This window comes from Furipterus horrens, unplaced genomic scaffold (assembly GCF_987537825.1).
Source record: "Furipterus horrens unplaced genomic scaffold, mFurHor1.1.pri manual_scaffold_12, whole genome shotgun sequence".
Classification (NCBI taxonomy): Eukaryota; Metazoa; Chordata; class Mammalia; order Chiroptera; family Furipteridae; genus Furipterus; species Furipterus horrens.
The window spans coordinates 3,004,609-3,032,389 of record NW_028327182.1 but is presented as its reverse complement, the minus strand read 5'-3'; the positions used below and the strand labels follow the sequence as shown (position 1 = coordinate 3,032,389).

The 27,781-nt window shown below is 48.1% G+C and overlaps 1 protein-coding gene across 2 annotated transcripts in view; it reads left to right on the top strand.

The window, feature by feature from the left end:
• The window catches only part of PDS5B (PDS5 cohesin associated factor B), a 78,559-nt gene that overhangs the window by 19,733 nt on the left and 31,045 nt on the right, over positions 1-27,781 (top strand). For both annotated transcript variants that reach the window (XM_090258923.1, XM_090258922.1), the window contains exons 9-19: positions 2,117-2,211; positions 7,814-7,959; positions 9,959-10,110; positions 11,374-11,487; positions 13,299-13,380; positions 15,313-15,361; positions 17,589-17,728; positions 19,096-19,211; positions 20,432-20,537; positions 22,168-22,328; positions 26,890-27,013. In XM_090258923.1, the coding sequence (XP_090115049.1) occupies positions 2,117-2,211; positions 7,814-7,959; positions 9,959-10,110; positions 11,374-11,487; positions 13,299-13,380; positions 15,313-15,361; positions 17,589-17,728; positions 19,096-19,211; positions 20,432-20,537; positions 22,168-22,328; positions 26,890-27,013 (1,285 nt within the window). The remainder of the gene's footprint in view (positions 1-2,116; positions 2,212-7,813; positions 7,960-9,958; positions 10,111-11,373; positions 11,488-13,298; positions 13,381-15,312; positions 15,362-17,588; positions 17,729-19,095; positions 19,212-20,431; positions 20,538-22,167; positions 22,329-26,889; positions 27,014-27,781) is intronic.

Here is a 27,781-nt window from a genome sequence, read left to right as displayed (position 1 = left end):
GTCTCGTTGCGGGAAGGGCAGCCCGGGGTCCCCGCCCTCCGCGGGCTGTGGCGGGGGCCGCTGTGCTCCGTGTCCCCTTCCGTGAGCAGGGTTCACGTATGTGCTCAGAGGTGCCCTCGGACACACTGAATCCCCGCAGCGCCCCGGCCGGGCCTGCTCTGACCCGGATGCTAAAGGGGGGTTGTTTTCTCCGCACGTTACCCTCACAAACGACGCAGCCAAGTCCCAAATGAACAGATAAACAGCATTCAACAACTTTCAACTTTTTCCCCCTCTTTTGGAGTATTTTTATTTTCGTTACCACTTTTTCTTCAGTCTCAGTTCCAGAACTGTCAATAAATTATGCTAAATTTTAATCTTTTATTCTTCTAATCTGTTAAGTGATGGTTTAAGCCTATGTAAGTACTTGTTAATGCTAAATTTTTAATCAGTTTTATCTCTTAGTAGATCAGTAACATTTAACGAGTTTCGTTAAACTAATAAATATTAGCCCCTTGTCATTTTGAGTTTGATGTCTAGATTTTTTTTTAATACAGTGGGAAGTTCTTGGGTAGTAAAGCAACCGTGTTGTACAAGTGGAATCACAGCATGACACTCAGTTTAAAATCCGTTCTGTATAACGTGTTACAACAAAAATACGATTTTTATATATAGACATTCAGTGTATCTTGAAGTCAGGACTTGGATTACCTAGACTTTATTTTATAGGTTTTCTGGGAGAAAAGACCTAATTTAAATTCATGTCACCTTTCTATGACTTTGTCATTTTTTTCTTTTAATCTTAATGACATAAAACTCTCACATTACCAGTTTTAAGAAGCTAGAATATTTCTTAAGGATGTTTTATTTTACTTATTGTGGATATATGACACATTTTGTTGAGAAACAATAATATATACCTGATTCAAAACACTCAGGAAATTTTATATGAGACCATAGGCTAGATTTTATAACTTTTTTTTTTTTAAGTGTATTTCATAGAACAGCTTTTTCCCTAGTAATACGCTTTTATGAATAATCTGGTGCTCGTTTTGAAGACTTCTTTTTTCTTTCTTTATAATGCTGAATTTTGTATATTACAGTATCAGGCAACAGAAGATTTGGAAATCTTTGATCTTACAGGATTAGGACATGAAAATAGCATGTGGAAAATTCTCACTTCACTTCAATGGTTTTGTTGTTTCTCAGAAAGTTTTTAAGAAAAATCAGCGTTGTGGTCCATAATGAACTCATGAACATCCATAGGCTTTGAACATCATATTTAGAGACAGCTAGATAAGTTTCGTGATAGAGGAACACCGTGGTGTGTGTGAGGTTGTCTTCCTTCAAAGATGAACCTGAATGAGGGATTTAGGAGAGGGGAGCCTAACCAGCTAATTGTGACATTAAAATGATAAAATTAGCAAAATTTTAATTGAGAAAACACAACACACAAACACAGAACAGTTGCTTCACCAAATAAATTACAAGGAAAAAACAAATGGAGGGAAAATACAAAATTTAAAAAAACGAGATGCTTTTTCGACCAAAGAGTTTTAATTTTTTAAAGATACATACGGAAGCATTTCCATTTCCATGTAAAAATTGGGTTTGATGTTAGTGGGCATGTAATACTCATGATGGTTACCTGAAGAGGGCTAATTCGGGCGCGGTTTCAGTCACGTGAAATAATGTGGGGCTTAGTACAGTCCCTACCACACATGTGCGAATGCTCCGTACTTACAGACGGGTCCCTGGAGGAAAAGTCTTCCCTCCAGACGCAGTATGGGGTCTGCGTAAGTGTGTATGAGCTGTGTACACACCCTATACTTCCATTAACAAATCTATTTGAAAGTTTAGTATCTATAGAAAAAAATTGTCACTTTAATTCTTGTAGTTAAGCCAGATGTGTATCGCTCCGTAACAGTGCCTAGTTCTCAGCGGGGCCTGCCCTGCTTTGATGAGGTGTCAGAGCGTTTATATGCGTGGAGTGTATCACAAACGCGGAGAGACCGGCTCCGCTTAGAGTTCGCCTGCGTACATTCTTTTAATCAAAGAAATAAGTGTAAGGTGGTTGCAGATTAAACACATTTGTTTCTCTGATTTTAAAGACCACTCTGCCTTTCTGTTTCATCAGGTTTAATGACATCCATGTTCCAATCCGCCTGGAATGTGTGAAGTTTGCTAGCCACTGTCTCATGAACCACCCGGACTTAGCAAAGGACTTAACAGGTACCGTGTGCTCACTGCCGCAGGTACCCCCGGGTGCGCTTCGGTGAACGAACGGGGTGTGTGTGTCGGGGAGAAAAGCCGCCTTTGTTGTTCCTGTCAGAGGAGAGGTCCCCTCGTCCCCATCCGTCACCGCAGAGTTAGTCTCTGGAGCTGGGGCTCCACCCCTGAGGGCCGGCTGCGGCTGGAAGCACCTCCAAAACGTCGGTTTATCGGAGACAAGGGGGATCCCGTAGCTGAAGGACATTTCTAGAAATATTTCCGACATTCCAGTTCGAACAGGCCTTGACTTCGAATTAATTATAAGACTTTAATGTTAGTTTTCCAATATTTTGAGAACATGGGTGAAAGTCATTAATTTGTAAATTAATTTAACCATCCTAAAATGAAAGTACGCTTTTTGAAATATGTGTTAATTATAAGGCAGTTCGGAATTTGTATTTATGTAGTAATGAGAGTATCATGTATTTGAGTATTAACTGTTCTGTTCAATTTTTTAAAATTCTGGACTAGCTCAGGAAATACAGATGCATAGAGCAGCTACTGCGTCCTCCTCATTTTGCTGTGTTTGCTTAAAATTTAAAGTGGACAATAAATGTCGATTTCATTAGCACGCTCCTCACACTCTGCTCCTTCCTGCTCTGCAGAGGGGGCCCCTCCACTGAGCTTGCTATGCACCTGTTCCCGGTTTCTGTCTGTGCCACACGCTTCTCTGCCCGCAGACTGCGTGGAGTATTGTCATGTGCTTTGAAGTTTTATTGACGTAGCATTTGAATTTGATGCAGTCGATCTTATTCCTAATACTCATTTTTTTGTTCTGTTTTTCATGCTTTTTTCTTGCTTTTTTCCTCTTTTTCTCTCTTCTGCGTAATTGATTGATTTTCTTGGTTCTCCTTGTTAGTTCTCCCGGGGCTTACGGCTGACATTCCCTTTTGTGCCTGTGGCGCACGGTTAGGTTAGGGGCGTCTGTAAGCTTCGTCGTGGCCCCTCGGCTTCTTCCCGGTCAGCGGGGGGCCTGGGAAAGCTTGATTCCGGACACTGTTCTCCCGGGTCACGTTATTGCTGGTCGTTTACCTGTTCACTCCTCTTTAAATGTCACCGACCTGTAGGACGTTTGTAACTGCTTTTCTATACGGTGTTTGCCCTCAGCTGCTTCTTAAGTCTTCCTTTTGATGAAAAAACAGCACAGTGTAGCTTCTGGTAACACTTTTAACAACAGACCGCATAGTAACGCTTTCAGGCTTTGTTAGACCTCTCAGTCAGATTTTAACCGGAGATACTCATCTGTTTCACCTTGGGGCGAGGAGGAACCCTGCTGAGAACCCTCTGTCTGCCTGCTTCTTCCTGAACCTCCTCAGAATGCCACCCACCGAATCCCACCTGAGCCCCACCTGAACGTGGCCCCCAGCTCTGAGCGCCTCCGGGTGCTGATGGAGAGACCAGCCGCCCTCCCTCCTCCCGCCGCCTCTGCTTGTGTGCAGGCTGCGTGACCCTGTCTGTCTGTCCCTTGGTCCTCCTCCTCCTCTTCCCCGCAACGACCCTTCTGCGGGGCGTCCTCTTGCGTCGTCCTGCCGTCGTCCCCGAGGAGGTGAGCCGCAGTGGTTCAGGGCCGCGTCCTTTCCCTACAAACGTCTGTCTCAGCCGACGCGTTTCTCCCACTTTGTGTTTGCTTTTCTGTTTTCCACGGTAGAGACTTCCCTTGAGTGCCTGACCGTCTGGCGATTTGCTCATAGTTGAGAGTCAGGGCTAAACAAAGGCTGATCAGAAAGCGCTGAGCGGGCCCGCGCTCCGGGGTGGCAGGCGGGGCCCTGCTCGGGACCCCAGGCGCGTCCTCTGGACCTCGTCCAGCCCCCGAAGGAGGGTGTCGGGCAGGAGCGTGCAAGGAGCTGCGCGGGTCGGAGACTCTTCCATCCCGGGTCCGTCTGTTTCTTCCTGGACATGCTCTGTTGCCGCACACCCAGCGTATCTGCCTGTCGGTCTTCTTCCGCCCCGGGGGTGTCCGGGGGGTTTGGGTGTGGGGTTACAATGACTGAGATGACGGTGAGGGTTCTTGTGCCAGCGTTGCTGTGGGTTTATCTTTTCACTTCTCTTTGGGACCACTGAGGCGTGGAAGTGCCGGTCCTGGGGTAGATACATGTTTACCTTTTAAGAGCTGATGAAGTTGTTCATATTAGTGGTACTGTTTTCTGCTTAACACCAGAAACGTTTGGGAGTTCCGGTTGCAAAGTGTCCTCACCGACCTTTCGGGTGGGCAGCCTTTGATTTTAGCCGCGGTCGTGGGTCTCGCTCTGTCCTGGTTTTAATTTGCCTCTTCCTGATGACGAAGGAGATGGAGCGTCATTTTATGCGTCATTTTTTCTGTGATGTGTCTAAGTTTTGAATCCATCTTTTAATGGGCATGTTTCTCACTTTTGTTATTGTTGTTGTATAGTAGCTGTATGTGTATTCTGGGTTTCTTTGTAAGTATAAAAAACTTGAAGCGTTTTCCCGTCATCAGAACCCCAGAGCAGTTTCTTACTGGCTAAATAAAGTAGTAGATATTTGATTTTTTTATAGCTTTCTAAAAAATACTTTAGTTGTGAGTTTTTTTACCCCTTGTCTTTCTGGTCATCACAGTTATTTTGAATGTTTTTGTTGATGTAAGAAACATCCAGACCTGCAGAGGGTTTTTATGAGAGCTTACCTGCGCCAAGCTGACGGCATAAGCGGGGGCCAGGTCGCCAGTGCTCTGGGGAGCAGTCACAGGTCTGCAGTTTCTTTTATGCGTTTGAAATGGAGGGAAAGCACCGGAGATCGTGGAGGTGGGAGGAAGCCCTCCGGGAGCTGGGTTACAGGACAGTTACCGTGACTGCGGGCTCTCTGGGGTCAAGCCCTCCAAGGGCGTCACTCCCGTATTTCCAAGGGGTGGTAGCCTAGCTTCGCAGGCCCAGCAGCTGAGGCTGGCGTAGGGCCTTCCGGTCATTGCAGAAGGTGTGTGCCTGGGGTCTGATGGCCGAGCGTGGCCTTCGAAGGGAGGGGTTCACGATCAGGTCACCCTGTGAGGCTGCTTTCCGCAGAACCCCTCCCCTGTTCTGGGTCTACTTTTTTGCTTTACCAGTAAGACAGTTGGGTTGTCCCTCGGTATCCGTAAGGGTTGGTTCCAGGACTCCCTCAGTCCGACCCTGTTGATACCCAATCTGAGCATGTTCAGGTCTCCCAAATAAAATGGTATAGTATTTGCATGTAGTGACATATGCAAATATATTCTGTCCACATCCTACCCTGTGTTTTAAGTCATCTGTGGATTATTTATAATACCCAGTAACCGTTAACTGCATTGTGTACGGAGTAACGACAAGAAACAAATCCTATGTGCTCAGCACAGACACAGCCACTGTGAGCCTGACTGCGTAGTGCAATCATCAACAGAGCTTTTCTTAAACGTACTGATTTTGTGGGGGTGGGGGGTTTGCTGTTCCCCTTATTGATGCCTCACTGGCTGCTGCTCGTGCGTGCCCTCACTGGGCCCAAAGCTACCACCTCGGGGTATCAGGATGAGGCTCTAACCATAACCGACTGAGCTACCTGGCCAGGGCCATAGGGTTTTTTTTCCCTTTCATTTTTCCCCCCAGTTGCTTTCTGTTGGTGTTTGGTTGAATCCACAGATGCGGAACCAGTATGTGCGGAGGGCTGGCTATATATAGTTTCATTTTTTAATGAAACATTTATGTCATATTGTGTGATTTCCTAGTGTTCGGCCTCAGGGCACATTTAATTTTTCAGTTGGCCAGGCGCTCTGCAGATCTCGAGGGCTGACTTCTCTTGAGGCCGAGCTCCAGCCGCAGGCTGTGCCATGCCTGCGTGGAGTGGGCGCCCCGCGTTCGCCGATGGCTGCGGGGTCTTTGACCCTGGGACTGACCCTTGCCTTGGCCCGTTTCCTTCCCCTTTGGGGTTTTATCCTTCTCCTCCTTCCTCTGGCGTTGCCCAGTCATCCCTCTGCCGCGTTTGGCTGGAAATCTCTCCTCTCGTTACTTGTTCTTCTCGGAAGACATTTGTCGTCCTCCTCTCCTCGGCGGCACGTCTGTGAGCGGCGCCCTGTGTCTGGGCCGCGTGGAGGGGCAGAGCCGTGCCGTGAGCACACGCGGCGCTTCCTCGTGCGCAGCGACTGTGGAGTTCCTCTCCCCTCCCGTCCGCCTCTCTGCGCAGTGAATGCCTCTCTGTAGGTTCCCAGCTCTCGTGCATCCCTGCTTCCTAAGGGCCGCTGTGGAGACGGGGGTCCCTCTCAGAGTCCGTGCTGTGGCGCTGCTGTTTTCTGCGGTGATGGCCCCTAAGGAATACGGGTTGCGTTCCAAACAAGGACAGCGGAAGGTCACGCTCCTGGGTGCGCCTCGGTGGGGACAGGGACCTGAGACACCTGTGTTAACACGCCCCATGTGGGGTCAGCACCGAAAGTGTAACTTTCTTACGGCGTGAGGCGAGGTCACCTTTCCATTTCCTCGGACGTGTCTTAGCGACATACGGTCTTGCGCGTTTTTCAGGCATTCCTTTCAGTAGGAAATGCTCAGGGCAGACGAGTTTAAGACCCGAGCCGTGGTTTTATGGGTGTTTCCATCCTGATCACCTGTTAAGTTGTTATTTTATAGAGAAGGGAGCTTACAGCCATAACCACTGTTTGTTGTGTGTGGGCGTGGCTGCGTTTATTTATTATTCCGAATCCGAGTGAAAGTTTATCTTCCTTGTCTCAGGCTGAATATTTTAGTTACATTTTTAAAATTGTTATTTATTGATTTTAGAGACAAGAAGGGAGAGGGAGGAAGTGGGGCGGGAGAAGGAAACGTGGGTTTGTTCCACTTACCAGTCGTTCCTCGTATGTGCCCGACTGGAGGTGGGACCCACGGGGCCATGGCTGCACTCCCTGGCCAGGGCTGAATATTTTATTTTTAAAGTTTACATTCAGCGGTGTGAGTCCTTTCTTAAGCCTAATGTGTGATTGATCGCTGAAGATCGTTAGTTTTTCTTCCAGCGTTGCCCGTGCGGGGCCTGAACCCCGCTTTTAGCTCTTAAGACCCCCTCCGGGCGCTCGGAGCGTTTGCAGGCGCCACTGCGCCCGTCTTCCCTGTGGCCGTCCCCAGCGCAGTGGGTGGCCCTTCCTGTGGCCCTGTTTCTTGAGGGCTGATATCTCAGTTCTGTTCTCGCAGTTAGCCTCGCCGAGGGTTTCCCTGCTTACTAAGGGTGAGGAACTTGGAACACGGGCCTCTCCTCGCAGAAACACTCAAGTATGTTCACAGTTAAGCAGAAACAAAGGTGAAGCAGCTAATGTTGCTGTACTTCTTGGTTCGCAGACGGGGTTCCTTTACCTGGTGAGCGGAGGGGCTCTTTAGACAACACCCTGCCTGCGCCTGGAGGGGGTTTGCAGCTCAGCTGCAGGAAACAGCTTTGTTTGCGCTGAAGGGCCCACCCCCTTTCATCCCCCCTCCCCCTCCTTACTCCCCCCCTCCCCCCACTGCCCCCTCCTTACTTGAAACGTTGAACCTTCTGCTTCGGTTTGTTTTTGTTGTGGTTTACCCTCAAAGGCCTGACGCAGTTTCGAAGTTCCCCTTTAATCGAATAACGCTTTATCTTTCAGAGTATCTCAAAGTGAGGTCGCATGACCCCGAGGAGGCCATCAGACACGACGTGATTGTGTCCATCGTCACAGCAGCTAAGAAGGATATTCTTCTGGTCAACGACCACCTGCTTAATTTCGTGAGAGAGAGGACCTTAGACAAACGGGTGAGCAGGGGTGGTAGTTCCCGCCCGTTTTCGTTTTGAATTCTTGACGTGTACTGGTATTTTCTCTGAAATGGTTGAGATTTCCCTTTTGGGGCGGACAGGCGTTGTCATATTCAAAGTCCTGTTTATGGGAAGGCTTTCCCCTCTTACACTAAATGTTCCTGCTCGTCGTTCAGGCTTCGCTCTCACCCTGAGGACGCAGCGGCGTTCGACTGGGGTCGGGTGCTCAGCCCGGGCGCCCGTTCTGCCGCGTGGCTGGTATGGGGCCTCCGGCTCGGCCTCTCGCGCCCTTGGCCCCGTTCCTCTGTTCTTCTCCCGTGTGGGCGTGGGTCCTAGTGCTCTGCCTGGGGCTGGTGTCACTTCCACGGAAGAGGAACAGACGACAGCTCTTCAGTTTGGCAGAGCGAGACTGGCCGTGCTTCCAGCCTGTGTTCTGTGACCCCAGCGCTCCTCCCTGAGCGAGCTCGCAGGTCGGCCTCCGGAGAGAGGGCCGAGCCTGGGGGCCGCCTGGGCTCCCCGGTCCTGGGCCGGGTGGGGCGCTCGGTGCACGCTCCTCTCCCGCCCTCGCCTTGCTCACGGCATGAGCCAACGGACTTACGCTCCCGAGTAATCTTGGTGATGGATAAAACTATCTCGTGTTTTCAGGGGTTAGTGAGACAAGAAAGCGGGAGGCCTGTTGGTGGCTGGGAGTGGCTGTGACTAGGTGAACAGAGCATTTCAATGGTCGCTCCTAAGGCTTGATTATGCCGTCTCTGTAACTGATTCTCTCTGATCATGCCGGTCGCGGGGGCGGAAGAGGCGGGCAGGGAGTGTGTCCTTCCCCTCCCACCCCTGGGTGTTCAGAACAGCTGATTGTGCCCCGTAAGTTCAGGCTGGTCTTTGTCGACTGTTTCGCTGGGTAGGAAACAATGAAAAGGCCACAAGGCGTAGAGAAGGACAAGGAGATTTGCATCTGGGGGCCCTGGAATCCGAGACAGGTGTCACTCGTTGGGGTCATACTTCACGGGTAGTTTTTATTGTCATGTTCTGTTCATTTTAGGGCTGCTTGGTTCATTCACATAAATATTAATTGAGTACCAAAAATAATTGAATATATGTTTTTGGTAATATAGGAATATACTGTCATTAATTTCTCCTTAAAACAGCAGTTTGGGGAATTAGAGATAAAATTTTTACAAACAAATTGAATTTGTTTTATGAGTAAGACTTCTGAAGTCTTTTTATTTGAGTACTTACGTGGTGGCTGGAGAAGGCCTAGTTTTCAACGACTGCAGTTAATTTAAAGAAACCACGGGAAGAATATTGCTGTGGATGACAGCAAAGGAAAAATGCATATCTGTACAGATTCACGGAGTTCTTGACGTTGCTAAATCTTGCCGACTGTAGTGTTGTATTTACGTAAAATTGAAGAATAAACTCGTTCTTAAATAATTAAGCAGTTTTAGACGTACTATAGCCTGTATGTATTTATTTAAAAAAATAGTTGCATACATTACTCGTATACCTGATTTCCAGGTACATAAAATGAAACACTCAGTGTCTTTACAGTTGACATTTGGTAAAAAGCCAGCATCGTATGTACACTTTTAATATGAGTATGCTTAACACACACCATGATTCGGAAAAATTATAAGGGATGAGTCATTTTATCTGATCAGCTCTTCCTTTGCCTTTTAAAATGGGGCCGCGCGCTTCCCCTCACCCGTTCCCAGCAGCTTGAGGTCGATTGTGAGTGACTTGTGTTTGGGAGGGAGATGGGCTTAAGATACTTAAAGCACTCAGTTCTTCACGCGTGTTTATGTGTCTGCTTTACATAGTAGTCACGTTAGAGTGATAGTTGGTTTCTTGTCTTTTCATTATGAACTGCTATCCAGTAACTCAGGTTTGATGAAAATAAATTGTGTGACGCGTATTAAAAACTAGAAACCTAGACTTTCCTGAATTACTATAGAGGAAGCACTTTTATGGTATAAGTAAACATCTTTGTTTTTGTTTTAAGTGGAGAGTGCGCAAAGAAGCCATGATGGGACTTGCCCAGATTTATAAGAAATATGCTTTGCAGTCAGCAGCTGGAAAAGATGCTGCAAAACAGATTTCATGGATCAAAGACAAATTGCTACATATATATTATCAAAATAGTATTGATGATCGGTAAGTTAAGGGCAATATATATAAAATGTTGGGGGATTATAACTGTCGATGAGCTGTTGTTTTAGGCAAACTCTTTTCTTTATGATTTTAAACTTTCCCCTCGGTCTTAAGGGCAACGTAACAGTACAAAGTGACTAGTTTTCTTCCCTTCAAAGCCGTAAATGAAGCGGTAACATGCATATAACTTTAGGGAAGGATATGGCTTTTATGTTCATTTTTATGTATTATTTTAGAACAAAATATTTAAAAGTAGGAATGTATGTAACTATAACTTACATTTTGCTTCATAGGTAATCATGTTATAAATACCAGAATTTTTTTCAAATAAAAATTTTTCAAATAAGATTTAAATGAAAATAAACCCTTTGGATTATAGACATTTTAAATAAAAAGAATTTCTACTCAGAGTAACAGAGTTTTTAAGTTGCACATAAACACATCTGAATATGATCTTTCTATTTTTCTGTTCCCTTCTAAGATGTGATCTTTGTATGTGTCCTAACCACTGAATAATGAGCACACCTGTGAACCCCAGAAACTCAGTGTCCGGGTTCACAGTATCTCAGCAGTGCCATAGTCGTTATTGTATGAAACTGAAGCCTTTGGCCTTGTTTGCGTGCGCAGCATCAGTGCGTGGGGATGAGCATTAACGTTTGATAGCGCTTTTTTTGTACTTTTAATAAGGTATTTTCTCATCATGGACACTGAAAATCCAAAGAATCTTAAAATTCGGTTTAGAGTTTTCACTTGCAGATGTTTAGAACTTGTCACTTTGAAGGACCTGGTGCAGTTCTTTCTGACACTTAATTTTTTAGATTGGGAAGTTGAGTTCTTGACATACAACTTGCCCAGGGTCATGCAGAAGTAGTTATCTTAGCTGGATACAGCGCTATTTCCAGTACATCCCGCTAACTTCTTTTTTGCCCCCTATTTTTTCCTTTTTCTTCTCCTTTTTTAATTACAGTTTGCACTCAGCATCACTTTGTGTTAGTGTCGGGGGCAGCACAGTGGTTAGACGACCATGTACTTGACAGGCTGGCCCCTCCGCATCTCAGGTGCCCGCCTGGCCCCGCACGCACTCATCACGGTATCGTTGGCTGGCCCCTCTTTTCACAGAAAGGAATCTGTGATTTGTAACTTTCATCTCCACTCAGAAATCAGAGATTTCTTTTATATGTTTTCCTTACGTGTTTTGAAATGTTATTTACAAATTCAGTAGATACACTTAAAAAACCAAGAGAGCGCCTTCTGTGTCCTCCGCAGACTGCTGGTCGAACGGATCTTCGCCCAGTACATGGTTCCCCACAACCTGGAAACGGCGGAGCGGATGAAGTGCTTGTACTACCTGTACGCCACCCTGGACCTGAATGCGGTGAAGTAGGTTTCAGCGTCAGATTGTTCCTGCCGTCTTCTGTTGTAGAATGACTTTTGTGGGGGAAAATGACTGTTTTAAATGTGAACACTTTACGTAATGTGAACATTGTTTAAATGGCCAGTCAATAGAATGGGCAGCAATATTTTTTTCAGAAAATGCTGCTTTCAGCATGAGATTAGCAAAGATTTTGTAAGCAATTAAAAAATGGTCATTTTTTTATTTAGGCTATAGTGATAGTTTATGATGAGATTTAGAATTGCATGAGATTTCACCTTTAAACCAGTAAGTCAGTATAAAAATAAAAAAACTTTCTGCTTTACGTGAAGGCAAGTTTCAGAATGCAGGCCTTTCAGAAATTTAAGTGCTGATGAGTGTATAGGAAGAGATAGAGTTCAGTGATGTTGGAGCTCAGGAGTATTTCACAGGTGACTACTCTTGGTTTTTTTTGAAAATTAATATTTTAATTACATAACTCTTACTTAGCTGTTAGATTTTTCCAGTCCTCTGGATATGGTCATATTTCTTTTAAAGATTACATTCTTAGTTTGCCAGTTAAACATTTTATGGAACTTTAGTAACTTGAGAACAGTAAGGTATACCTATTTTAAATTTAACTTGTAGGGTGAAAATGCTCCAATACAGTTGCTTTGCCAGACCGGTTTGAAGTAACTACCATAAAGTAATTTAAGGACCCAAAGTTAAACTAATTTATGTTCTTTAAAAAATCCAGAGGTATTTTATAATATACTGCAAAGGAGGAGAATGAAAACTTGAAACAATTTATAATTGTTGTACCTGTCAAAAGAAAACAGGGGGTCTTACGTGCTTCTGGGCGGCTTTGGGGTTTGCCCCGTGGGGGGCGGGGGGGCGGGGTCCGTAGAGGGGGCGGTGATTGAAAACAGTCGTGGAAAGCAGTGTTTGGATTTGGACAATTTCATTTTTAAGTTTTAAAGTGTGTGTGGTTGTGATCGTCCATAACTTAATAACATCACCTGCTTCCTGTGGCTTACATCTCTTTTCCTGAGCACCTGTGTAATTTGTTTTAGCTTTACATTTGTGCTTGAGGAGAATGAAAGTATTGAGAGGACATCAAAAGTTTTGCCATATTAAAAACATTCACCCATACGTAGGATTATTGAAATACATGATATGTAAGTGTGTGACATCGTATGAAATATTATATACATGCATAATACCATACGTATCATGTTTCTGTTTAGGGAGGAAGTGCTCCCGTTCTCTCGGGACTGACTCTCTCCTTCGGTCCTGCCTGCCCCGCAGGGACCTCACTGCGTCTCCGTCAGACATCCCTTCACTTGTCAAGTTTACAGTCTCTGCAGTGACTTTCTACCCCCTGACCTGTGCCGCGTTTTAGTTAATGACTGGTCTTCCCTGTTTTAAAAATCTTTTTAAATTTATTGGTTTGAGAGCTGGGAAGAGAGGAACATGGACTTGTCGTTCCACTTACTGTGTGTCCGTTGGGTGATCCCCGTGCGCGCCCTTACAGGGGTCAGACCTCCTGTGCGGGGTCGGCGCCCGAACCACTGACCGCCAGGCAGGGCTGCTTCCTGTTTCCACACCAAAGAAGGACCACCCCCAGTGACCCGTTTCTGTTGGGAGCCCTGTCTCCTCGGGTGTTATCTGTTACACTCCTGCCTCGGTCCTTCATACGTGATCAGCCGCGGAGCCCGGGGACTGTTAACTCGTTTCTATCATCTCCTTTTGTAATGTGAACTTAAAGAAGTTATATGGTTAGAATACTCGGGAAGGGTTTTTACCCTTTGCGATTTAAATTTGTGTTTGTGTTTTTCAGAGCCTTGAATGAAATGTGGAAATGTCAGAATCTGCTCAGACATCAAGTCAAGGATCTGCTTGACTTAATCAAGCAACCCAAAGTAAGTGGCATTTAATGAAAAGTTGTCCGTGGCTGTTAGGCTTTGTCTTCCCCGTCGCTGCTGTGCGTCAGGCGGCTGTTTCTGAGTGGAACGGTGTAGGCTGTAGAAGCTGTGGTTTTTTTTAACTCAGGGTACTAGAATGTTGAAGAAACGTATTGCCCGGAAAAGTTGAAATTCATTATATCTGCAAAAGGTGGGCCCTAACAGGAAAGAGAATGTGCTTCTGTGCACCCCAAGTTTAAGGGTTTGGGCAGGGGATGAAGGGGGGGATTGTAGCTTTAAATGAAAAAAACAAAAAAAGAGTTCAGTAGTAAAGTCATACTTTTATCTGCCACACTGACTCTCCTGTCATCTTCCTACAGCCTTGTGATTTTAGAAAGTTTGAATGTAGAGTTAAGCATCTTGATATTTTTAATATTATGATAACTTTAATGTTGTTCTTGGTCTTCATAATTATAATGTAATGGGGGTATTCATCCACGGACATACCCTATTTTACCTTTTGGGTATTTAGAATGATTTTAGGTTTGTCCGTTTTCCGAGAATGGGGTACGTAAGTACAGCTCATCTGAAAAGCAGGGGGCCTGGTGTTTTAACTTGCGCCCAGGAAGCGCGATATGGCGTTGTTTTTCATTTCCTTTTCAGTCCGTAGTTGGCAGAGCCCCTCCCGTCCCCCCCATGCACGCCTCGTGCTCCCAGGACAGCCGGCAGTGGGCTGGCGTCTCTCGGGGCAGAACGCTCCCATCCTCCTCCGTGTAAATCTGGCCGTTGGCCGTGGGCGGCAGTGCGCTGCCTCGGGCTGTGGAGTGGCGGACAGGGACCCGCTCGCTGTCCGCGCAGGGGCTCCTTCAGCCTCACCTCGTACCAGGAATTGGAGCAGACGCGCCGCGGTTGCGTTAGGAGAGCGGCAGAGCCGTGTTTCACTTCGGGTGTTCGCGTTTCTTTTTGCTTAGCCAGGAGGACTCTTAAGATGCTTAACAGTCGGGGCGTGTTGTTCGCCTCCTTTGGTAGCCAGCCTCTCACTTAGCTCAGTGTCACCCGAAGGGACTGCCGTCTCCGAGAGCGGGCTGCTGTTGGCGACGTTTCTTCTTCACGTGGGGAGCCCAGCACCACCTCCCCCCCAGCTTAAACAGCCCCCACTCGGGTCCTCGGAGCGCCCGGGGGCGGGGGGCGGGCGCCCTCCCGGCTGGCTTCCTTCGCCCCGTGGGTTTCTGGCTGTGTGTCCTACACAGTTGTCCGACGGCGTTTTAGGAAGTAACACTTCGCTGCCACAGCAGATCCGCAGCGTTCTTTAAAACACCTGTCACACCCGCGCCTCTCCAGGGCGTCCGACCCGCCGGGCAGGGTGGTGGACACGGTCGTGCACGGGAGTCACGTGACCCTGATGTGCAGGTGACGGGCTCTCTTGGGAAAACGGGACATGACAGCGGCATCTTTTTAAACAGATTGTCTTTATCCAGAGTCTTCCACACGCGCTCCATGCTGTGCCTTACAGGCCTCGGGCTTGCGGGTCTGGCAACGCTGTGCGTCAGTCAGAACTGCAGACTTAATTTTCACCTTTTTTTAGATCAGAGTAAAAACTTGAAAACCAACATTTCAGGTTATTTTGTTCCTTTTCTAAACTTAGTTGCCCTGGTTTTTTTATTTTAGTAAAAAAGAGAAGGAAGGTATCTTTCTGTGCCAGAGGTTGGTGCGGCAGCCTAGTTTTCATTTTCATGTTTTGGGGGCTGACGTCGCCGTGGGGAAGGGGAGGGGACAGCGCGGTTGGGGGGGTGGTGTTCGCTGCCCCTTCTCCCCAGTTCGTCCGGGGTTCGCGCAGCTGGAGGAGGGGCCCGCGGTTGGGGGTGGGGGGTGGAGGGGGTCTGAGTTTCTGAGAAGGTGCTCTTATTTTACTGACGGTTTTAATTTTGTACTTTCTTCTGTGCTTCTCAGACAGATGCCAGCGTCAAGGCCATATTTTCAAAAGTGATGGTTATTACAAGTAAGTCATTTCAGATATTATACGTGAACTGGAAGGTTTAGTTGAAACATCTCTGTCTGATAAAGTTTTCACGGGGCTCTGGTTTAGACCGATGTAAGGAGAAGACTAAAATGCTTTTGACTGACATTTTGACAGCTCAGTCTCAGCTTCCCCCCCTTTTTTTAACCTGATTTTTATTTAGGTCACATACAGCACCGAATTTTTACTTTTCTCTTGTGTGTGGGTGTGAGCAATAGCTGGATGAAGGAGTTATGTAAATTTATTTTTGAGAATTAATTTAATTTATTACTAACCCGACTGGTGTGGCTCGGTTAGTTGGGGGTCGTCCCGCAAAGCAATAGGTCGCCAGTTTGACTCCTGGTCGGGGCACATGTCTGGGTTGCAGGTTCGGTCCCTGGTCAAGGCTTAGAGAGACGACCGGCCGGTGCTTCTCTGTCACGCTGCTGTCTCCCTCTCACTGTCCTCTTTCTCCCTCGCTCTGAAAGTAAATCAGTAAAATCTTTTTTAAAAAACAGATTACGTAATCTGACTATTAGAAGTGAATCTGTGCTTTGGTGTGGCTTGCTCTGATGAAAATCTGTCTGAAGCTAATTTCATTTTGAGCCAAGGTGTAGAGTGAGGGATATACCTAATAATTACAAAAGGACGTCTTTGAAGAAAAAAATTAATTTGCTTTCCATGATTTCCAATAAAACGCTACTTAATTGCATGAAAGAGTAAAGACAGAAGGTCTGTGTAGCTCATCTCCGGTGGCGGTGCAGGGAGGCCGGGGGCTGTCTCTGCTGGGCACTGGCTGCATCTCCCCTCAGAGACCCTTGGGGAGCTGGGGACGCCTGCGGTGCTTCTGCCCCCGTCTCCGTCCTTGGGGCAGGAGTGAGGGGGTTGGCTGGGCTTCTGAGAGGCTGACAGATGTTCCAGGGTGGGGGTGGGGGTGGGTGGTGCTAACACACTGCAGCCCTCGGTGGCTGGGGTTCAGGCTGAGTGCAGAGTTTCAGTGTGAGGGGGCGTTACGGCCAGGTGTGTCCTGGGCCCGGCAGTGGTCAGCCCTGGGAGGACCTGAGGCAGGCGCTGCTCTGTGCCTGGTGCTTGGTGACGGGCCCCCAGCCGTGCGGGCGTGGGCGCTGCCCTGTGGGACGTCACCGCCTGGCTCTCCTGTGTCCTGCCCCTCCCCAGTTCACCTCTCCCAGCAGTTTCCGCATGTCCCAGGGTCCGTTCTGGGGGACGCTGTGTGCTGCAGGGGTCCCGGGGTGGTCAGGAAGAGGGCCCCGGGGTCGGGCGCATGGCGGCGCGCTGCGTGCAGGGTTTCTGCTGCGCTTGTCCGGTCCCGTCCCGTCCCCTTCCTCCTCCCCTCTCACCCTCCCCACCGCCGCGTCTCGGTTTCCCCTGGCAGACGACAGGCCTTCCTGTGGCCTGTCTGCAGGGGCTGCACAGTGGTGGTGCCCAAGAGTACTTGAAAGCAATGCAGCGGAGAATGGGCAGCCTAGAGCCACGGGGAGTGACCCGTGAGGCCCTCGGGGGGCGCTTGTTCTTCCTGCATTCAGTCAGCTAGCCAAGAGCTGGAGGTTTGAAATGGAATCTCAAAGTTGTATGTGAATTTGGAGAATAATTGACTGTTTATATTTTAAGATTGATTTGAATTTCTACTCCTTTTATTAGTCTGTAGTGCCAGATTATAATTTCTGTTAGAACCATCCATCTGGTTCTCTGTAACAGTTGCAAGTAGCCAGAGCAAAAGATGCTAGGATCAGCATTTTATCAGCTATCGTAAGCGTTTGGATACAGAGACGCATTAGGAGAGGAGGAGGAGTTCCACAAGGACGCGTCCTCTCTCGTGCAGAGATGGCACACCCAGCGCTAACAGCCGGAACGCACTGCGCAGCCGTCCCACGTCAGGTAGCATGCCTGCGTCTGTCCGTCACCGGGATGGCTTGGTAGTACCCAGTGGAGTACAGGAGAATCGTTTCTCAAAGCAGAACTTACTGATCTCTTACTGTGACTTAGAGGAGAGCAGCGTGCGCAGCAGCTCGGGGGTCAGAACACCGCCCGCCCTGGCTGACGTGCAGTGCCCTTGAGTGTCCCAAGGGTTACTTAGGGAGACCCAGCTCAGTCTTTTCCCACATAGATTAAGTTAGGGTTACTCATCAGTAACACAAGTAGTGGAGAATGTTGGTCTTTTATTTGAGAAATTTCTAAATTCTATCTTAATTGAATTTCATTTTAATTAAAGGAAACTTGCCAGATCCCGGGAAGGCTCAGGATTTCATGAAGAAGTTCACGCAGGTGTTGGAAGATGATGAGAAAATCCGGAAGCAGTTAGAAGTGCTGGTCAGTCCCACGTGCTCCTGCAAGCAGGCCGAAGGCTGTGTGGTAAGGAGGGGGTTGGAGCTGCTGTGGGGGGGGCCCCAGACTGCTCTCGTCCCCCTTCCCGGTCATTTGTATTCTTCGTGTACGATTCAGAAGTCACAAAACTAACCATACAAGCCCACTGCGACCCCCCAGAGGCCGTCGCTGTTTCATACACGTTGTGCGTTCTGTGCCCCTGCTGAGTTGCATCGTTAGCCCTTTGCAGTGTTATATTGACAGTGGCGGGACAGCGTGCTGCTGAGACCGCGTCCCGTGACTTACTGAGCAGCTCACTTGCTACACGTTAGATTTTCCCTCCGTTTTTGACTCAAGAACAGGTTCATTACTGTCTCCATGGTTAAGTGTTACTTTACACAGTGCTGATTATTTCTTTAGGGTAAATTTAGTATTGGCCAGGTTCACTGTGGAAACAAAGCTCAAACAAAACATAGTTTTTTTTATAGGATTTGTCTGTCTTGGTTGCTGTTCATCTGACCATCTTTTCTCCCCGGGTGCATCAGCTGTTCGCGTGTCTTCTGTATGTACTTCCCTCCTGGGCTTGGTGCTGGCCTGCGCCCCCGGGCCGTCTGTCCTACACCTTACTGGTGTAGACGTGCGTGAGTCAGCCTGTGTTAGGCCACAGGGACTCCTGTCGGGTGGTTTGCCCTTTCATTTTACGATGTCCCTTGCACACTCTAGTTCTTTTTAATTTAAATTTTATTTTCCAATGACAGTTTGCACTCAGTATTATTCTGTGTGAGTTTCCGGGGTCTGTCTGGGCTGTGACCTCATTTTCGTCCTGCTGAGTCTGTCAGCCATCTCTTCAGGGGCATTGCCCTCGGTGACCTGCTCACGAACCCCCGTTCTGTTATTGTCCCCGGATACGTGTCCTTACTGGAGTCAGCTCTCATGCCCCTGCTGCTGTGTGTCTTCCAAGCGGCTTTAAAAAAAAAACTCTGGGCTCCCTCTCCAGTAGCCTAAATGGGAACCTTCAGAGTGAGGCTCCCAAACTGGGGCTCAGCAGACTCCCCTAGTCATGGTGTTCGTGACGTTTGTACGTCCGCTGCCTCTTGGTCGTATTCTCCTGTGTGTGTTTTTATCTGTTTCAGTGTAAAGTGTGAGATTAGGGTCTAACTCTGTTTTTGCTGTAAATGCTTGTTCAGTTATTTCAGTAATAATATACTGAGTGATACACCTTTTTCCTCCTTGAAATGTTACCTTTCTTTCATGCTAAATTCCTAGTCCAGTCTATTTCTGGCCTTGCTCAGTTTCTGTTGATTCATTTATTCTAGCCCCAGTACTGCATGGTTTTAATTATGGTAGGCTCTTAACATTTTAATGTCATCATTTAAACATACTTTTGTAATATTGTGTAAAAATCTCCATTGCAGCGTGAAATAACCAAGAAGTTGGGCAACCCCAAACAGCCTACAAATCCTTTCCTGGAAATGATCAAGTTTCTCTTGGAGAGGATAGCTCCTGTACACATAGATACCGAATCTATCAGGTATTTGTGGGTGAAACGTTACATTTCTATATCTGTGCGCTCGTTCATGCTTCAGCCTGTCAGTCCCTCCTGTGCCAGGTACTCACCTGTGTGGATTGGTGTGTGTGCATGGGGGCTTCATATTCATGTGTGTGTGTGTGTGTGTGTGTGTATACACACGCATCTGTGTATGTTTAGTCTTGTGTATTTTTAAGTGTTGCTTTAATTTGTTGATAAACTGTCAGTCCAAGCCTGGGGTCTGTCTGTGACCAATGTCCCCGGAGCCCCTGAGCTCTGTTAGCGTGCATTAGCGTGCATCGGGTGACACCAACAGACTGTAGCACACGCTCAGGAAGAAAACCGGGTGAACACGGTAAAAGGAACATACAGTGCGTCTCACAGATACTTGAGAACTGAAGATGCTATTTTTCAAATAAGCTTCTTTTCAAGTTTCAGCCTTCATGGCACTGTGACGTCTTGGGAAGCACTTGTTTTTCTTGGTAACTTCTGTAAATGTGAGAAGAGTTTTTGTGTGTGTGTTTTTTTTAATAGAGAACATTGAATAATTGAATTTGCTTGTATTTTGATACATATTATGTCTTTAACCTGGTGTTTATGTGTTTTTTATAAAGAAAAAAATACTTATCAGTGTGAATAATTTTTTCAGATAATTGATGGTGCATTTACAAAAGTTTCTTTTAAAAACAACAAGCTTGTTTTTAGAAGAAAGTGTTAAAGCACTGTTCCCTTATCGATCTGTTCCGACGCCCCGGTGAGGCTCTGTTGTGCGGCTGCGGCCCGGCGCTCCTGGCCTCTCAGCGCGGCCTGGGTGCGTCTGTCTCACGCGGCAGCGCCAGCCCCACGGCGCGTTTCCCGGGTGGTTTGGGACCACAGTAACCCTCTGCTTCAGGGCGTATCATTGCTGGTGCTGGAGCAGTTGGGGGTTTTAGATAGAGAGAGGCCATCTGTCGGTCATGTGTTTGGGCACAGGCCTTCCATGGGAATCCAGGGCTGCAAAGACAGATAGAGAAGGAGATATTATGCCCTCATTTGAATGGACAGAAGAAAATGCCGTTTGAAAAGAAGCATCTCCAAATACAGCTTCTGTTTGGCAGTGACGTTTGGGAAACCAGATGTGCTTGTGGTTCGGATGTGGGCTGCCCAGAAACCACTTAGGGCTCCCTCGCAGGCATTGCTAATAAGGTGCAGTGCAAAATGACTTTCCTCTTGTCGTACCTCAGCGCCCTCATTAAGCAAGTGAACAAATCCATCGATGGGACGGCGGACGATGAAGACGAGGGCGTTCCGACCGACCAGGCCATCCGGGCCGGTCTCGAGCTGCTGAAGGTAGACGCGCTCCCTGAGCTCATACAACCCAAGGAACATTTTCTCAGGCGTTTCAGGTGCTGGGGTGGCCAAAAAGTTTGTTCGGTTTATTCTATAAGATGGCTCTAGTAGCACTTAGGGGTCTTTACCTTCATTTGAAATACTTTTGTTAGATTGTACTGTGACAGCCGTCTGTCAGCGTGCGGTTTTTAAAAACTTATCAAAATTGGTGAATTTTTGTGTAGCCATTTAAAAATGTTGAAGATGGAAGAAAATGCGCAGCATTTTCAGCATCTTATGCTTTATTATTTCAACAAAGGTAAAAACACAATGGAAGTGTAACAGAAAATCTGTGTGGGGTGTGGAGAAGGAGCTGTGACTGATCGAACGTGTCAGACGTGGTTTTTGGAGTTTTGTGCCAGAGGTCTCGTGGTGGACAGGGCTCCCCGGTCGGCTGGACCGGCTGACGTTGGGAGCAATCCAGTCGAGACATTAACCGAGAATAACGTTATACTGTGAGGGAGAGAGCCGAATCGGTGTATCCAAGTCAGTAATTACTGGTGGAAATGAAAAGTGTGTCTTGTAGCTTATGGAAAAACCTCTGCAGACTTTTTGGCCAACCCAATAACTTATTGGTAGGTTTTTTTTTAAGTTCTCACCTGACAATATGTTTATTGATGAGAGAGAGAAAGAAAGAAAGAGAGAAATTGATTGGCTGTCTCCTGTTTGTGCCCTGACCAGGGACTGAACCCACAACCTTACTGGTGTATGGAGACAGCACTCACGCTAACCTAGCCACCTGGCCAGGGCTAAGTATATTTAGCATTAGAGTGTGTATTGTAGCCTGGTATTAATTACATTAAAATGGTGGATTCTGACTTGAAGGTTTCAGGAGTGAGCGAAGGCGGTGCTCGCGGTGCCTCAGCAGGAGGCGGATTCCCTCTGAAACTCCCTGTCGTCTTCTGTCGGCTGGTGCGCGGCTGCCTTATCCTGGTTGCAGAGCCATTGGTTACTGGCTGACAGCTTAACAGATATAAGATTATACAGGAAAAACATTCATACGTCTGTCATACATACACACTAGTTTCTTTTACTCCTTTTAATCTTAAATTTTTATAGAGTTGAGATCAGACTGAATATACCACTTTATATCTTGACTACTTTCTCTTATGAAAATATGGGCATTTTTTAAGTGATTTCTAAGACTGTCAGAAACCTCTGCCCTCCGGCTGTCGTGGGGCAGACGCGTGCTTCGGGCCAGGTCCCGTGCCTGCGCGTCCTCACCTGTAACGCGTGGGTACAGTAGTAGCACTAACCGCACGGGGGACCGACGTACATTAGGCCCTGCCTGTGAGCTGCTTGGTAGCGTGTCTGGCTCAGGGTAAAAGCGATGAGCGTTTTCTGAAGGAGTGACGGGCTCCCTTCTGGTCTGTCACAGTGCTTCCGCCAAGTTCTCTGTCGCTGGCTAGGTGGGTGTTTTCCATGTTATTTCTGTGACCACTGCTCAGGACAATAGATCCTCCCGCCCCCGCCCCCCTTACGGAGAGTGTGGTGGGTGTTTGTACTTGGTTTGCTCTTCTGCTGGGCCATCGTTGGGGCTCGTGCTGTGGAGAGAGAAGGGCTTACAGATCATTTCCTGGCTGGTTTCTAGGTGCTCTCCTTCACCCACCCCATCTCGTTTCATTCCGCTGAGACTTTCGAGTCCCTCCTGGCGTGTCTGAAAATGGACGACGAAAAGGTAGCAGAAGCCGCGCTCCAGATTTTCAAGAACACGGGGAGCAAGATTGAAGAGGATTTCCCACACATCCGATCGTGAGTCAAGTTTGTTCTGATAACTATTCCAGGAAATAGAAAAGTAGTTTACTGTTCCTCGAATTATGTAATAATTGGAATATGTTTTACTTTGAGGAAATAATGTCTAGGGTACTTTAACTCTATAATGTTTGGTTTAGATCCTCATTTTCTGGAAGAGAACACTGATTGGTATTTAGAAGATTCACAAAAATGTGGGGTGCACCTCTTATTTCTCTCTGAAAGCGTTAATTTTGCTTAGATGTTCTCATGGAGACATGGAACAGCCCCCTGTTGTATTGTGGTGTGGAGTAAGCATGGCATGGGAACTGAGGTCCAGCGGGCGGTGGCAGAGGGACTCACTAGGACTGCCCACAGCCCTCCTCTTCTTTTGTGAATCAGGGTACCGGGTCAGACCTGGTCCGAGCCGTGCCTTATCTGAGGCAGGCGACAGCGATGTCACATGTGTGCCGGCTGTGCGTGTGTATGTGTGTTCCACTATTTCTAGGAATTGGCGATTGCACTGTTACTCTGGGGGTCTCTAACAATGGTTGACTATTGGCCAAGGTTCTGTAATAGCTCAAAAGAATAGTCTTCATGCTGTGTGGACCCCTTTGCTGGGCTCTGTATGCGTCTCTCCTCCCGTCCTGGGGGCACATCGCACCTGACGGCTGGTCCTGACGTCATTGTCGGTCACTGACAGTCGGCTTTGCCTCTGCCTCCTGACTTCTGGCTCAAGTCACTGTCTAGGTATCTGTATCGAAGTTTCAGATGTGGCCATATCTGTGCTTTAGATATTTGGAAACTTGGATTTCTTTTAAAGGATGATGTAAATTAAAATTGACCCCAGCAGTGGGAAGGAAAACATAATAGGCTATAATTATAAAAATAAATTAGGAAAATTACTCTCTAATAAAAGTGCCAATAAAGTTGCGTGTTAATGAGGTTTTATAGGCAACCAGGAACCCTAATTCTTTTTTAATTATTCAGATCATGGGGGAGGCAGGGAAGAGAGCATTCAGATTACTTCTTATAAAGCCAAGATAATTAGCAGGAACACTAAATCCCCCCAAATAAAACTGAGGTCTTAAATATTGATGCTAAAGTTATAAACAAAGGACTGGTGAGAACAGAGCTGGCTGCAGTGAGACGAGAATACGAGAGGAGCCCCAGGAACCTGCAATTCACCCCTGAGACGCTGTGCGTTCGCCCTCACGGCCGAGGCGGCAGTCACCTGCTCCGCGCCGTCCGCGGCAGCACACCTGCGGGGCGGTGCCCTGCGCTCGGGGCGGGGTCTGAGCGCCCCGGTTCTGGCGCCTTCCGGGGCTCCCGCCGCTCCGTGTCCCCTCCTCCCCATCAGCGACGCGTTTCCCTTTGAGGACTTCGTTCCCCCGGGGACACAGGCAGAAGTCGCTCCGGGCGAGATGGGGTGCACAGGGGGGCGGGGCACCGGGGCCCGCGGCTTTGGGTCGGAAGCGGAACACGCCCGCCCCAGCTGGCACGGGGACACAGAAGGGGTCCTACAGGCTCACCGGGCGGGGGAGGCCTGCTCTGCGAGGCTTCTGGGGAGGTGGTTGCGGGGATGGGCGGGGGTTCCACCTTGTGCTGACACCAGATGGGGTTCGTTCCGGGGGTGTAAGGGGGTTGCTGTGAGTGAGCCTGACAGTCAGGTCAGCATGCACTGTGTGAGGGGATGAAAGCGAAGGGCACATAGTGGGTCCCTCTGGTGATGGTGAGAGGGCTCTGGTCTGTAAACAGTCAGCCTGTTTGTACGTAACCCAGTAAAATAGGACTGGGTGCCTTCCTAACAGAAGCAGCAGCGCAGGGTCGCGGATGAAGCCGGGGCCAGGGCAGGAGCCCACTGTGGCTGCCGCGGCCGCGCACTGGCTGGGACGCAGGGGCTGCTGTGGTTCTGTCAGGAAGGAAAGGGGGGGCGGCTGTGGCCCTGGCGGCGGCTGTGGGCCTCACCGTGGCTGTGGGCCTCACCGTGGCTGTGGGCGCGGCACTCTTCCGGAAACGGCCTCGCCCTGCACCAAAGCACCGAAGTACATGCGTGTCTGCCATTTTCGTTGTTCACTTTTTGGCTGTCTAGCAGTATTTTCATCTGGTATCATTTTTCGTCTTGAGCTTCTTAATTTCTTATAGTATAATTCTGCTTATAATTAATTATTTCAGGTTCTGTTTGTCTGAAAAGGTCATCTTTGTCTTCATTCTTGAAAGGTCTTTTTGCGCAGAGTAGAATTTTAGGGTGACAGAGCCGTTTGTTTTAGGACCTGAAAGACGCCACTTCGCTGTTTTCCGGCTGCATGATTTCCGGTGGCGAGTATGCGTCCATTCCTTGTTCCTGTGTGTGTTGTGTGTCTTTCCTCTGTTTCGAAGGTTTTTCTTCTTCTTGGCGTTTTTACCCACTTGGTAATCACACGTCCTGTAATAGTGTGCTTGTTTCTTCTGCTCGGGGTGTGTAGTCTGGGGACTGGGTTTATTTCCATCAGGTTCAGGGACGTTTTGTCTTATTTCTTCAAACACTGTTTGCCTTAACTCACGTCTGTTTCCTGGGACTGCAGTTGCATGTATTCTGTTTCTGACTCGGCCCTGCCTCCCCGGGCCCCGCTGCGCGGCTCTGGTCCTCTTTTCTCGTGCGGTACGCTGCCCGTTTTCTGTCACTGTGTCCCCGCGTTCGCTGATCGTCCTCTGCTGTAGCACACAGGAGCGGGCAAAAGCAGGGGGACAGCGGTGAGTGCACACAACGCCGAGTCTGCGCCTGTGTTATCTATTCTGGGGTGTTTAGTCCTCCATGCAGACATCTGTAAACCTACGTTTGCTCGCCCTGTACAGTCTGCTCTGGCTCCTACCAGTTGTTTTTGTCGGACGTGTTGTTCGTATTTAACAGCCCCCGTAGTCTTACACATTGTGCCTCTGCTCACCACGTGTGCTTCCTCCTCACTTCTGGGGCACGGGGGCCCGTTTGTAATCGCTGTGCTCATGCTGCCCGTTCTGTCCCCTGTGCCCTCTGCGCCTGCCCCTCTTGGTTAGCCCCCCGGGGGAGGTGACGGCCGTGCCGCTGGGCCAGTGGAGGCAGGGGGTTCTCCCAGCGCCGTGTGTGCGCGGCCTTTCCGCAGCCTTTGCTGCTTCTCACGCAGGACATGGCTCATTAATCAGCGAGGACTGGGGGCCTCCAGAACTCGAGCCCCTTTCCTTTGGGGCTCCCTCCGCTGGGGCTCTGCCACAGAAAGCGCTCCCATGGCCCCTGACCTGCCGCCGGGCTTCCCCCAGCTCCGGGGTGCCCTCCAGGCTCTCCCGTCCGTCTGTCCGCTTCCCCCTGCACTAGCCGGGCCGCGCCTCCCTGCAGTGGGCGGGGGCAGGGGGAGGGCCCTTGCGGTGTCCCAGCTCTGGGGGAGCATAGACCTGCGCTGCCTCTCGTCCTGTGTCTGGGGCCTTTCCCGGGTTTCCTCTGCTTTCGGTTCGTTGCAGGGAGGAGAGTCATCGGTCTTTATCTGAAGCGGAAGTCCTCTCCGTGCAGTTTAATGGGTATTTTTTTTAAATAAGGGAAGGTCAGCATCTTTCCATATTTCACAGGGTAGTTTGTATATCCTTCTTTTGAAGACCTTTCAATTCTTTGTGTTGACCCCATTTTTCCACGATATCTTTGGTCTTCTCAGTCCCTATTTGTAGAAGGACTTTGGAGGTGGGGATGTGAATACTTTGTCCCCTCAAGTTGTCCTGTGCCCTTTAATGTGCTCTTGGCGGCGTTTGGGAGGCCGTGGTGCCTGCACGCTGGGTGCTGAGCCCGGGGCTGGGCCTGGCCGGGGGAGGCTTCAGGAGCAGGCGCGCGGGTGACGACCTGAACGAGAGAGAGTTCAGGAAGAGGTCCTGTGTCACTCAGTGTTTATTTTAAGCGACTGTGTCATGATGAGGCGCGTGGCTGTCCTCCAGGTGACTGCGGGGCCCCCTCCCCGCCTCCTCAGAGCCCCGGTCAGCCCTTCACTTGCGGGGGGTGGGGGGGCGTATACAGTGTGTCCCTCGCAGGCCCTGCCCACTCCCGCCCCTCGGCAGCGGTGTCACAGCTGGACGTGACTCATGTCCTGTGGACAGGTGTGTTATCAGCCGTCCCCAGGGTGCCGGCAGCATGGAGGTGAGGACACGGGGCTTGTGCTCCTGCCTGGCGCACAGGCAGCGCCCCGTTTGTGCCGGTCCCACGCTCAGGGTCCCCTTCGTGCCGGCGGTTCCGGAACCCAGTGAGAGGCGCGTCAGCCAGGACGCGGGAGCACTGGGTCCCCTGACCGTGGCCTCCCGCGGTCGCAAGAACCGGAGGGGAGAGGCTGATGGGGGTTCCCTAAAAAAACGGGATGGGCCATCGTGCTTGCCGGTCTTTATAGTCGTCAGGGAAAAAGGGAAAAGGCCGTGTTTGGATTATAGTTTTCATATAGATGTTTGTAAAGCAAAATTCTACACGATTGAAAGTTTGAGTAGGTAATGTGACGTTTTTGTTCTTACAGAACATTACTTTAAAAGTATAAATATTAAAGTACCTACTGGAAGTGACACTGATTTTTCTAATTTCTTTGTGTTTCTTCTCTTCTAGAGCTTTGCTTCCTGTTCTACATCACAAATCTAAAAAAGGACCCCCCCGGCAAGCCAAATACGCTATTCATTGTATTCATGCAATATTTTCTAGTAAAGAGACCCAGTTTGCACAGATATTTGAGGTAAGGAGAAAGATTTCTTATTTCCTGTTAGAGTTAAAAATAACAAATACTAATAATTTTACAGAATGTTCCCATTTGGAGGTACACCATTTGATAGAACACAGTGAGTCCTCACTTACCTTCATTGATAGGCTCTGTGCGTTTAAGTGAAATGATATGTAACAAAAACAATTTTACGGTAAAGGGGAGTTAAATTCCTGTGGCATCTCAACAAAGTGATGTTATTTGAGGACCTACTGTGTTTCCAGAATTGAGTCTGTAGAACTGTTACTGATGAGTGGTTAAATAGGGAAGTAGCTGATTACATTAAGAGCATGGCAAGTCAGATTTAATTTATCAAACAGTTGCATAATTTTGGGGGGGGTTATTTATATATTATATTTGTATCTTACACATTACATTTATACTGATACATTTAGTATTAGGAAACTTATAAGTCATTACATATAAAATTATACTTGTTGATAGGTAATAGATGATTATTTTGTCAGTTTACAGGTTTGAAAATTATATTTCTGTTTATGAGATACTGCTGAAACGTGAATCAGTGCTAATTGGTAATATAAAGTAATTAAGTTTGTACTTTAATGGCTGACCTAATTTTACGTTATATCAAAGAGCATCTTTTCAATATATATTTAATATTATTTATTCTAACTTAAAATTTTAATTCATAAGCCTTGAGGGAAGTCAGACGCTTTGGGGATTTTGTTGACGCTATCTGCATGAATTGATTTGTGGTCTTCGTGGTACAAACATTGGCTCTGA